Genomic DNA, 12,025 nt, shown 5'->3' with positions numbered 1-12,025 from the left:
ATACAATATTGCACACCCCAGCTGCTGAACAGGACAAGGGAGGAAAAAAAAAAGACAGTTGCTGGGGTCTGATTAGCTGAAAAAGTCAAATTTCTAAGACAAAGTGTTTTCGTAATATAGATATGAAACAACAGCCGAATATTTCATAATGTTATTTTTAAATGTTTAAATGATGTTCTGGGTTGCACAGTGATGCAGTGGTGAGAGTTCTTGCCGCACAGCAAGAAGGTCCTGGGTTCAAATGCCAGCCTTTCTGTGTGGAGTTGCTCTCTGAAGGATCAAGCAGGTTAGATAATGGATGGATGGATGTTTTCACATAACCAGGATGTGAACAAGACGGAAATCATTTTAGACTGACAGTCTGCATATATGATCAGGAGGTGAAGAAGGTGGAAAGATTCAAATCCCTTGGTGTCCACATCATAACTGACCAGACGACAAACATCTCCAGTCAGTTAAAGACTCAGACTGGACTAAACAAACTTGTCTCTTCACCCCCTGCTGATTCATTTCTATGATTCAGTCATCGAGAGCCTCCTGACCTCCTCCTGCATGTTGTGCTTCTCCAGCTGTACAGTGGAAACCAACCAGGAAGGACCTGCAGCAGGTGGAGAGGATGGTTGAGTATATCATCATCAGACCATCATGATCAGACCACTCCCTCCTCTCAGAGACTTTTACACTGCTCCCACAGTTCTTCTTATTTTATAAAAGCTAAAATTGATGAGCCAATGACAGAGAACAGAGGAAATTTGTCTGTTAAGCATCAATAGGATTGCCGACTCCCAGAGATTGAAATAAGGGACGCCTCTCGCCGGCAGCTGAAAAAAAATGGGTTTTTGGGGGGTCAAAAACTCATCTATAACAGCATTTTGCCACAGTTATACCTATTACATACAATAAAAACACATTAGGCTACTGCATTACACCTACAGTAGCAAGATTGTAATGACTCATGATCAGCTTGATCAGTTTGTATTTGAGGCCTACAGTGAGACAGTTATCATTCAAGTATCATCCATCATGGACAACAGCTCTCAGCTACTGCACCGGACGGTAGAGGAGCTCAGCAGCTCCTTCAGTGGCGACTGAGACCCTCAGTGCAGGAAGGAGCTACCACAGGTCTCTCATCCCCACCGCTGTCAGACTGCACAATTCTACTGTGTAGAACACATGCAATAATCTTGGACATTATAGTATCCTGCACCCCCCTCCTTAAGAAATTCAGCGACACTTTGTCATCCATTCACTCTGCTGTATCCATTCACTCTGCTAAAACATATTGTACATATTATATATCATCCTGTATAGTTATACATTGCATCGTATATTGCATATTGCATTGTATATATTATATATTTCCTGTTATATTTTTAAGATTCATGTTGTACATACAGTTAGATCTTCATTGTCTTGAGCTTCTACTATCAGTCCTACTATGATTTGCACTACTACTTGTTAATTATTGCACCATTCATTACTTTTGCACCCCGCTGTGGGTTCTATGAGCCTATACACCTGTAAATTTCTCCACTGTGAGATTAATAAAGTCTTCTATTCTATTCTATTCTATTCTATTCTATTCTATTCTATTCTATTCTATTCTATATTTATTGCTAAATGTGCAAAATAACATCAAACAGCTGCTGTCTCTTCTGGATTTTAACAAGTTCTTTTTTTATTTTCAACTAAAAAGTGCAAAATCAAAACTGAAAAACCTTCTGAACAAAAAAACCAACAAGGTGCCGTTTCTAAACTGAAAACACTACACACTAAAAAATGTTGGGTCATTTTGTTAACCCAATAGCTGGGTTATGAAATCAGTAACCCAATTTGGGCTATTATGATACATTTGGAGTTATTTATTGCAACTCTTGTGTTGGGTTCGAGTCCATCAGACCCAACACAGATTTTTAAACTCAGCACATGGGTTGTTTTGACCACTGTTGGGTTGTCAACGGGTCCTGTGTCACTTCCGTCTCCTCTCTCTGCAACACAGAAGAACAGAAATGTTCCTCTGGCTCTCTGATGCAGTACAGGGTTGTGCTTATTTACATTACATATCTAATTCACATGACTGTGCGGCATAATGTCATGTGAATTAGATATGTAATGTAAATAAACATGTCATCATGTAATCTCATCCACAGAAAAATATGCTTGAGCGAGCGCCCTCCATGTAGTTAGCATTAACCAAATAGCTAGCTAATATGTGTCTCTTGCTAGCTCCACTATGTATAATATTTGCATTGCCAGCTGTGGTTTAGTGGGGAGTGCAGTCGTCTTACAATCAAGAGGTTGTTGGTTCAACTCCTGTCTCTCCCTATCTGTGTTTCACAACACCCCAGCTATGGATAAAATAGCACCGCTGCCTTGTGGTTGTCATGGGAGTGACAAAGGCTGAGAGAGACCCCCCTACAGAAAAATCTGGATTGGAGCCCTGAAGGTAGTTGGTCCTCGCATTGTGGCACCTTCCAGCAACTCCTGTGGCCAAGCTGCTACCAACTGTAAGAGCCTGTCCCTTCCGTGGGACACTACCAGCGAGGCTGAGAAAGGGGATCTGTCGGTTGTATTATTTTAATTTATCTATGAATCACAATTTTTGGAAGACTAAACCAATGTGTTTAGTTGAATTAACACAGAATTGTAGTTAATTTGACCCAGAGTTTGGGCACATTCAACCAATATATATGGTAAAATTGACCCAGGGCTGAAATTAATTTGATGCAACAGTTGGGTTAAAAATGAGCACAATATTCAACCCAATCATATGGTAGAATCGACCCGGAGTAAAACTGATTTGACCCAATGATTGGATTAAATCTGTGAACCCATCTGTTGGGTTAAGAAGACCAACCCATTTTGCTGGGTAAAAATAACTACTGTTGGGCTGGTCCAATATTGATTAAGTGTTGGGTTAAAAAATAAACCAATTTGGGTTGTTTTTTACCATTCATTTTTTTAGGGTGTACAGTCTGCAGCAGCAGACACAAATCAATGAACTAAACATAATATATCAGATATGTAAACGGCACAAACTTACATGTCTATGGAAGCCATGCTGCACGGTGCTTTAATGTTTTGATTTACTTCTTCCCATGCGCTCTGTGACGAAACTGACTATTGGCCAATGAACTGCCGTAGCCTACTCGGAACGGTCTTTTTTGGACCAATGACATAAGAGTGATTCTGTGTTGTCAAGCCATGTTTTGTCAGCTCATTGGTCACAGAACGTCAGAGAGCCGGTGAACAATTTACTGTAAGTTTTCATAAAAAAGCACATGTTCCATTGCTCACGTTTTGACTCTCACAAAAATACGGAACAGAGTGCATTCCTTTTCAGCTCAATACCGAACACACACTTTTACGTCCAAATCCGTAACGATTCCGTTTTTCAAGGAACGGTTGGCAACTCTAAGCATCAAGGTGAGGACTTCTGGTATTTGTGAAGATTCTACAATCTGGTGAAATATCCTGAGCAACTCTTCTTCCTTCTGGACTCAGAAAACAGAGAGACACTTTTCAAAACCTCATCAAAGACTCTATAAACAGCTTCAACCCTCTGCCTCAGTTTGACTTCTAAGAAATGTATCAGATGAGTTTGATAACATCTTGTGGCTCATGTTGTACAGCAGCTCCTCCATGTGCTCTGATGAAGGGGTCGTCCATCATGTTTATATGATTTGTTCTCATCACATCCTTCAGTGTGATGAGAAGCCAATCAGATCACTGAGAAGTCTGACCCTCCCACTTTATGAGATTACAAAAGAAGTGGAGACGCTCTGATTGAAACACAGTCAGTGGAGGATTTCTCAGAAAATGTTTGTCATATTTGCTTTTCTGTTGATGATCGCAGTGGGCTGTGAGTATTTCTACAAAATTTTGATCCATCGTAATAGCAACGAGTCATGAAGGACCATTTATGTTTTTCTACTTGATGAATTTGCTTGTTTCTTTCAGGCTGCACAAATGATCAAAACCTTGAGATAAAGTCTGTTGCTGCTCAACAAAATGTGACTTTGACGTGTCCTCGTATGTTTGAGCACAAAGAATTCATATTTTGGTTTAGAATCATTTCTGGTCATAAGCCTGAATTCTTGGGAGGAACGTATGGCTTTGATTATGAAGGAGTTCATCAGTCTCCTCATTTTACAACCAAACAAGAACCTGGAACTTTTATTCTGTACATTAATCAAACTCAGATCAGTGACACTGGACTTTACTACTGCATCCGAACTGAAACCCTTCAAATGACCTTCAGGAGACGAGTGTTTCTCAAGATTGAAGGTAAGGTAAACATTTTTGCGCTTTATCTTGGACTCTCTTTTAATCGTTTATATTTAAATTCCCCCCCAAAATTTTATGGTACGCTTATGTTGTGTTTAGCATTTTTCTTCTGTTCACATTGCACTGTGTTTTTTCTGCTGTTGCACTGTAAACTTCCACGCTTTGGGATGAATGAAGGAAATTTAATGTAATCTAAAGTAATGTAATGTAATCTAATCTAAATTTTGTTTGCAAATTGAAAATCTTACAAAATGTAATTCTTGACTCCCTTATTTTCATTCACTTACAGCACAATGGGTTAAATATTCAGTCACTCATATCATCATTGATTTATCTGCTGGCTTATTTTCTTTTATTGACTCAACTTTTTTTGACAAATTTATTTCCTTGTTTTTCTTATGTCATCATTTACTACCTTATTTACTGTTCACTCACTGTACTCCTTTACTGTAGCGGTCCCTCAGTAAGACCCTTGACCCCCATCAGCTGCCCGGAGTGTCTTAATGTGGCTGCAAACTGTGGTCTGGAAATAGGACGGGTCAATGCAGAAAAGGAATTTCTACAAGGGAATTAATGAAGTGAGATTATTTAGTCATCGGTCATTTTTGGCTGTGGATCAGTTGGTAGAACGGATTGTCCCTCTATCAGGAGGTTGCAGAATCAATTCCCCTTCATTCCACATGTCAAAAAGTCCTTGAGCAAGGCATTAAAATCAACATTGCTTTCAGTGGACGGAGGACATGATAGCTGACTCCACCGGTGTGTGAATGAGTGAATCTGACTAACACTGTCTAACTTTGGGAGATAGTAACTGAATATAGTGCTCTATGAATCCACTCCACTTATTTAAGGTGGCTAGGAGTTTAGTTTAGCTTATTTATTTCGAGTACTTGACAAAATACACACAATTTAAAGGCAAGAAAGAAAAACTGAATCGATTCCTGAGCACTGGAAAGAGAGTGCGAAGAAGCGAACTTATTGAATCCCACCCCAAGTGCACCTCACTGATGGCTCAAACAACAAACCATATCATGTTTTCAACCTAAATGTACATGAAAAAACTAGAATACAGTGTAATGTTCACGGTGGTGTTGACACGGACATATCTGAAATGTCCGACTTTCTTAAATATTTTTATTTGGTTATTGATTTGCTTTTTATTTTCTCTATTAATCACTTATTAACTTACCTCCTCATTTAATTATTGCTTTACAAACATATTTTTACTAAATTCAAACTGATGTATCACATGTGTATTTCACAGGACCACAATCTGCCATCTCTAACATCATTCAAGCCCGTCCATCAGATGAGGTTCTCCCAGGAGAGTCTGTATGTTTCAACAATTTCTTTAGGAAGGTCACTGTCTCTGATGACGGCACTTATTACTGTGCTGTGGCTGCATGTGGAGAGGTCATGTTTGGAAATGGAGCGAAAGTGGAAGGTCAGTGTTGAATATTTTCTGGGGGAAATAGTTTCTAAAAAAAAATATATATATATCCAAAAAGCTTAATGAATGTTTTATTTTCTCAGATTCCAACACAAGAGCTTTGAATAATACAGAAATAGCTCTCTGCATTCTCTGTGTTGCTTTGGCTGCAAGTTTGACTGTTTCAATCTGTCTCATTTGGAAAATCAAGAAGAAGAACAGTGACAGCGGTAATTCAAGTTTCTGGTATAACAATATATTTTAACACCATGTGCAGCAGTCAGTTAATTAAAACCTACTTTTATTTGAATTAATTCTGTTGAAAACAGGTGCTGAACCAACCAGCAGTGATCAGCAGGTAAAGTCTCAAATTAAAACAGAAGTTGTTGAAATACTTAAGTTTTGTACATAATTCATTTATTTACCTATAAGTTCATGTTCATGTTCATACCAATCAATGTAACATCTTGAAGCCCTCTGAGGCAACTGTTGTTGTGATACTGGGCTATACAAAAATAAATTGATTGATTGATGTTTTTCCTCAGAGAGAGGAAGCTTCATTGACCTATTCTGCACCAACATTCAGCAAGAGAAAAGTTACCAAAGAAGAAAGAGGAAACACACCCTCACCTCAGAAAGAGACGATCTACAGTGATGTGCGTTTTCACCACTGAAGAACAATTTACCCTCTTCATCAGCTAAACGGTAGCAATGTTATTGTTTATTTGTTTAGATTTTTACTGATGACACCAGCTTGCATACAAATATTTACTGAAAGTGAAAATAACAAGTTACAGTGCCTCATATTCCTACAATCAAGCAGTATAATCTTTCTTGTGTGATTAGAAGATTTCTTTCTTTCATAAAGACTCATACTTCAATATACCGTATTGGCCCGAATATAAGACGATGTTTTTTTCCCAGAAATTGCATCCTAAAAAGTGGGGTCGTGTTATAATCGCAGACTTACGGTAGTTGGTCAATACGCATCCGCGCCGCTAGATGGAGCCAAAGTATCACTGACCACAGAGCGTGTGGAGAGATGAAATGAGATCTTTAGGTTAAGAAGTTAACCCCGGTTCTCTGAAACATGAGTGAGGTATCTCACTATGGGACACGTCCCCAGCGTTGTTCCCCAGAAGCAATATTACACTACGCCAGTCCTGACTGGCAGACTAACGTGACGTCGGCTCCGCAGGGAGGGGCCTCCCCCTGCTATAAGAGCCCCACGTCGACGTCATCTCCTCAGTCATTGTAAGCACACCTCTTCCTCGCTCCAGGCAAGGAGGGTGGTCTGGTGAGATACCTCACTCATGTTTCAGAGAACCGGGGTTAACTTCTTAACCTAAAGTTCTCTTTCAACATTCGTTTCGGTATCTCACTATGGGATATAGAGACTCCCGTATTGCCAGACAAGCTTACCTCGAAGACCAGGCGCATATGTCCAGCCGGTCAGGCAGACACAGTGGGTACAGAACCCATGCCTAACACAGCATGAGACACTGATGGCGCAGTAACATCCAGGTTATAGAATCTGGTGAAAGTGTGAGGCGACGCCCAACTGGCAGCCGCACAGATCTCTTCCACAGAAACCCCCCGGAAAAGCGCCCAAGACGCGGCCACACCACGCGTGGAATGTGCGCGCAGCCCCGCAGGAGGTTGCAACCCCCTGCTGTTATAAGCTACGCTAATAGCGTCCACGATCCAGTGAGATAAACGCTGCTTAGTGAGCGGATCTCCCAGATGTGATGCGGCCCATGACACAAACAGCTGCTCGGACTTCCTGAGTCCGGCTGTCCTGTCAACATACGCCCTCAGCGCACGCACAGGGCAGAGCGCGTTAAGCGTCTCGTGCTCCTGCGTCGTGAAAGGAGGGGGATAAAACGCCGCCAACTCGATAGGGCGATACGAAGTTGCCTGGTTAAAAACCTTAGGCACAAATGCGGGGTTAGGTTTCAATAAAACCTTATGTCCCCCCATGAAAAACTGCATGCAGGCCGGGTTCACCGATAACGCATGGATATCACTCACGTGTTTCGCAGACGCCAGCGCGAGTAATAAAGCCGTTTTCAGGGAGAGCATCCGCAGGTCCACCTGCTGAAGTGGCTCAAAAGGCGGGCGTGACACAGCTTCGAGCACCAAGGATAAATCCCAGGGCGCAGTCAAGCTCCTGGATACCAGGCGAAGCCGCCGCGCTCCCTTCATGAACTGACAGATAAGAGGATGCTGGCCAGCCGTCTTATCCCCAAAACCGAAGTGACAAGCCGATATAGCGGCTAAATACACTTTGACGGTGGAGAAAGCCAGACCGTTATCCAGCAGCTCCTGCAGAAACGTCAGGATAGCAGGGACGGGGCTCTGAAAAGCCACCAGACCTGCCCTTACGCACCATTTTTCAAAAGCCTGCCATTTTCCCTCATACGCACGATGTGTGGACGAGGCTCTGGCGCTCTGAATAGTTACGATGACGTTATGCGGGAGCCCACCTGTCAGCAGGTTAAACCTTTCACGGGCCAAGCCCACAGCGCCATGCGCTCCGGGTGAGGATGAAAGATTTCTCCGCGTGCCTGCGTCAAAAGGTCCCTGCGGAGGGGCAGGGGCCAAGGTTGACCGCACAACATCTGAAATATCTCCGACAGCCAGTGTTTCCCTGGCCAGCGCGGAGCTATCAGAATCAGAGCCAGCCCCCTCTGCCGCACCCTGGCGAGCGTAGGAGTGATCAGCTCTAACGGGGTAAACGCGTACAGCAAGACGCGCGGCCACTCGTGTGCCAAAGCGTCCAGACCCAGGGGAGCACTCTGGTCCAACAGGGAGAAATACAGGGGACACTGGGCGTTCTCCCCCGAGGCGAAGAGGTCCACCTCTGCCTGTCCATATTTCTGCCATATCTGGGTCACTATTACGCTGTGGAGTTTCCACTCCCTGCAGCGAGGATTCCCTCTGGAGAGCAGATCTGCCCCCCGGTTCAGGATGCCAGGGACGTGCGTTGCTCTCAGCGATAACAGGTGGGAGCTGCTCCACACGATCAGTCTGTGTGTCAGACTGTGAAGGTGATGCGAGCGCAGTCCCCCTTGTCTGTTGATATATGTCCACCACCGTGGTATTGTCCGTTCTGACCAGCACATGCTGCCCTCTCAGGAAAGGCAGAAAGTGTTTCAGTGCCAGCGAGACAGCCAGGAGCTCCAAGCAGTTTATGTGCATCCCGCGCACCTGCGCGCCCCATGTGCCATTCACTATCCTGCCCTCGTGCGTGGCTCCCCAGCCCGACAGAGAGGCATCTGTAGTGATCACTTTCCTCACCAGGACCGTCCCCATGGTAACGCCTGCAGTGAGAAAGCCTTTGCGTTTCCATGGGCGCAGCGCCAGAGCGCACGCGGAGGAAACAAGAACGTGACGGCGACCGTGGAGCACCGGGTTCAGCCTCAGTGACGTCACCCATCTCTGACACGGTCTCATGTACAAGTGGCCAAGTGGAAGAACTACCAGTGCTGATGCCATCAGTCCTAGTAGTCTGAGACACGTCCTGAACCTCAGAAGTGCGCCTCTGCGGAATTGTGCCAGACAAGCCTGAAAGGCTTTCACTCTCTCCGCCGACAGGTGAGCCATGAACGCAACTGAGTCCAGTGACAGGCCAATGAACGGGATTTTCTGAGTGGGTGTCAAAACACTCTTTTCCCGGTTTATTGTGAAACCCAAGCCAGTGAGATGTGACGTGAGCAGCCTCACGTGCTCCTGGGCCTGGTGTGACGACTGCGCCATGAGAAGCCAGTCGTCGATGTAAGTTGCCACACGCACGCCCCTGTGCCGCAGGGGGGCGATGGCCGCCTCGGTGCATTTGACAAACACCCGCGGGCTTAAGGAAAGCCCGAATGGGAGCACCTGGTATTCGTATGTTACGCCTTGAAAGGCGAACCTGAGATACTTTCTGTGAGGGGGGTAAATAGGGATGTGAAAGTAAGCGTCCTTCAGGTCTATGGATGCAAACCAGTCGCCTGGACGCACGAGGCGGATTAGGACTGCATGCGTCAGCATCCTGAACTTGTACTTTCTCATGTACTTGTTCAGAGAGCGCAGATCCAGAATCGGCCATAACCCCCCGTCCTTCTTCGGGACCAGAAAATATCTTGAATAGAAACCGTACTGGCTCTGATCCAGCGGCACTATTCGAATAGCTCCTTTGATCAGCAGAGAAGTGATTTCTTCCTGCAGAACACGAGCTTTTTCTCCCCGAGCCAGCGACTGCAATATCCCGTTGAACCGGGGAGGAGCAGACGCGAATTGGAGCCTGTAACCTCTGGTTACGGTCTTTATTACCCAATCTGCTGCTCCACATGCCCGCCACTGCTGGGCTCGGGCCGCTAGCGGGCCGAGCGGGGATTCTGTGTGAGCGCCATGCTGGACAGAGGCGGACAGCGGTACAGCAGCTCTGCTTTCCACAGCAGGTGTGCTGGCCTGCTTCCTCATAGATGGAGCAATGGCTCCCTCTAGAGGCCCCCTGTGCGACTGCACAGGTGTGTCCCGTGCCACACATATATGATTTTTCATTATTTTGAATGTTTTTGGCTGCGCCCTTGGCCTCAGGCCTGGATGCGCGCTCTGAAACATCTTTAATGAAGAGTTTATTGAAGAACATGAGCACTGGTGTGTGCTTGTGCACTGGTGTGTGCTTGTGGGACTCCGCTGTGGCTCCTCTGAGCTCTCTGCAGGTCCGAGTGTTCTTCTCTTCACTGGGCCGTGAACTGTGAGTGCCTCCATGGCCTCTGCACGCCTCTTCCGTGGGCTGGAACATACCTCGAACATGTGAACCAGAACATGACTCGGGAGGGACGACGTTGGCGTCTGGCGGAGCCCGTCTTCCCCCCTCGATGGCTGCGCTCTAGGTGGCGCGGCGCTTCTTTTTGGCCCCCAGAGTGGCAGGAGGGCCAGCTTGGTCCCCTGACGTCACACTGGTGGCAGAAGGCTTTTTCAGCCAAGCACCTTTCAGCTCAGGAGGCTTGTTGGACACACAGCCTGTCGGCTGAGACTGACGTTTTGGGGTCCGGTAGGCTGACCTGGCCACGGCCTGCGCAAAAGTCTGTCTGGGTGCAGTAGGAGGAGGGGGAGGCATCTTTCTGGGGAGACACAGTTGGAGTGCTTCTCCCTCCTTCTTCTTCTCCTCACATCGTCTCTGCATGGTGGCCACGGCTGGGCCAAACAGGCCCTTTGGGTCCACCTGCACGTCGAGGAGGTTCGCCTTCTCTTTTTGGGAGAGGCTGGACAGGTTCAGCCACCTGGCTCTCTCTTGGGCAACCATGAGAGCCATGGCTCGTCCCGAAGCCTGAACAGCGCTCCTGTGAAGACGGAGGCAGAGGTCGGTGACCACACACAGCTCGTCCCACAGGTCTGGCGCAGGTGAGGATGTCATCTCATCCTGCAATTCAGCCTGGTAGGCTAGAAGCAGGGAAGAAGCATTCAGTGCTCTCACCGTTGTCGCCACCATTTTGTAGCCCTTTTCAGTCAGGGAAGACTGAAAAGATTCGGCCTTGGAAGGCAGGGAGGGTCCTGCTGCCGTTATGGTGGACTTCAGGCTGGGGTGGAGGTGAGATGCCACGAGAGGTTCAACAGGGGGAAGGTGGGAAAAACCTTTCTCCTCCATGTTGTCCCAGTCTAACGCCGACCCTCCCTGGACGGGGTTTTTGGCGGTAAGTGGATTGCTCCACAACCGGGTCGCCTCCTCCAGGCACTCAGGGAAGACTGGCAGCAGTTGTCTGGCCGCGGCTTTGGCTTTCAGGAGCCTTTTTCCCTCATAACGAGACGTGGTGGTCTCGGCGGGGGTTTCAGGCCATGCGATGCCAAGCTTTGCAGCTGCTCTGCGGCAGACAGCGTGCAGATCCATGCAGGCGGCCGGGTTTGGGGACCCGCTGCGCGTGCTGTCTTCCACCATCGGCTTTGCAGCCGGAGAGGGGTTAAACGGCCCGTCGTCCTCCTCATCTCCGTCGGAGCCGAGGCTGACGGGCTCGTCCCCAAACTCGTAGTCCGCCGCCCCGAAGTCGCACTGCTCGGCCATTAGGCTGATAGCGTCGTCATCGGGGTCGGTGAGCGGGGCCACAGCATCGAGCTGTTCGCCCCAGCTCGTTCCCGCGGGAATGGTGTCCTCGCGGGAACTCAGCGACACCTGTGTCGGGGGGATGGTTACCCCTAACATAGGGTCCACCTCCGACAGGCTAGCCTGGCGAGCTAGCCTGCGTCGGCGAGTCTTCAGCGAAAGACGTGCACAATGCTCACAAGAAGCCGGGAGTGCGAGCGCTTCCTGGGCATGCTGCAGCCCGA

The 12,025-nt window shown here is 46.9% G+C and overlaps 1 protein-coding gene across 1 annotated transcript; it reads left to right on the top strand.

Annotated features, from left to right (window-relative positions):
• The first annotated feature begins 3,855 nt into the window (after nucleotides 1-3,855).
• On the top strand, nucleotides 3,856-6,673 carry LOC115407062 (uncharacterized). Its single transcript, XM_030117423.1, has 6 exons — nucleotides 3,856-3,862; nucleotides 3,961-4,287; nucleotides 5,552-5,731; nucleotides 5,821-5,946; nucleotides 6,046-6,074; nucleotides 6,262-6,673. Exons 2-6 carry the CDS (start codon nucleotides 4,035-4,037, stop codon nucleotides 6,388-6,390), a joined length of 717 nt encoding a protein of 238 aa, XP_029973283.1. The 5' UTR covers nucleotides 3,856-3,862; nucleotides 3,961-4,034; the 3' UTR covers nucleotides 6,391-6,673.
• Nucleotides 6,674-12,025: the final 5,352 nt, after the last annotated feature.

This window comes from Salarias fasciatus, chromosome 2 (assembly GCF_902148845.1).
Source record: "Salarias fasciatus chromosome 2, fSalaFa1.1, whole genome shotgun sequence".
In the NCBI taxonomy this organism is placed as follows: Eukaryota; Metazoa; Chordata; class Actinopteri; order Blenniiformes; family Blenniidae; genus Salarias; species Salarias fasciatus.
The sequence above is the reverse complement of the archived record's forward strand: the minus strand, read 5'-3'. Positions and strand labels throughout refer to the sequence as shown.

Coding starts and splice junctions, on each gene's coding strand:
- LOC115407062 (XM_030117423.1), top strand. CDS start 4,035: ATGTTTGAGCACAAAGAATTCATATTTTGGTTTAGAATCATTTCTGGT. Junction 4,288..5,551: donor AGTGTTTCTCAAGATTGAAG/GTAAGGTAAACA, acceptor TGTATTTCACAG/GACCACAATCTGCCATCTCT. Junction 6,075..6,261: donor CAACCAGCAGTGATCAGCAG/GTAAAGTCTCAA, acceptor GTTTTTCCTCAG/AGAGAGGAAGCTTCATTGAC.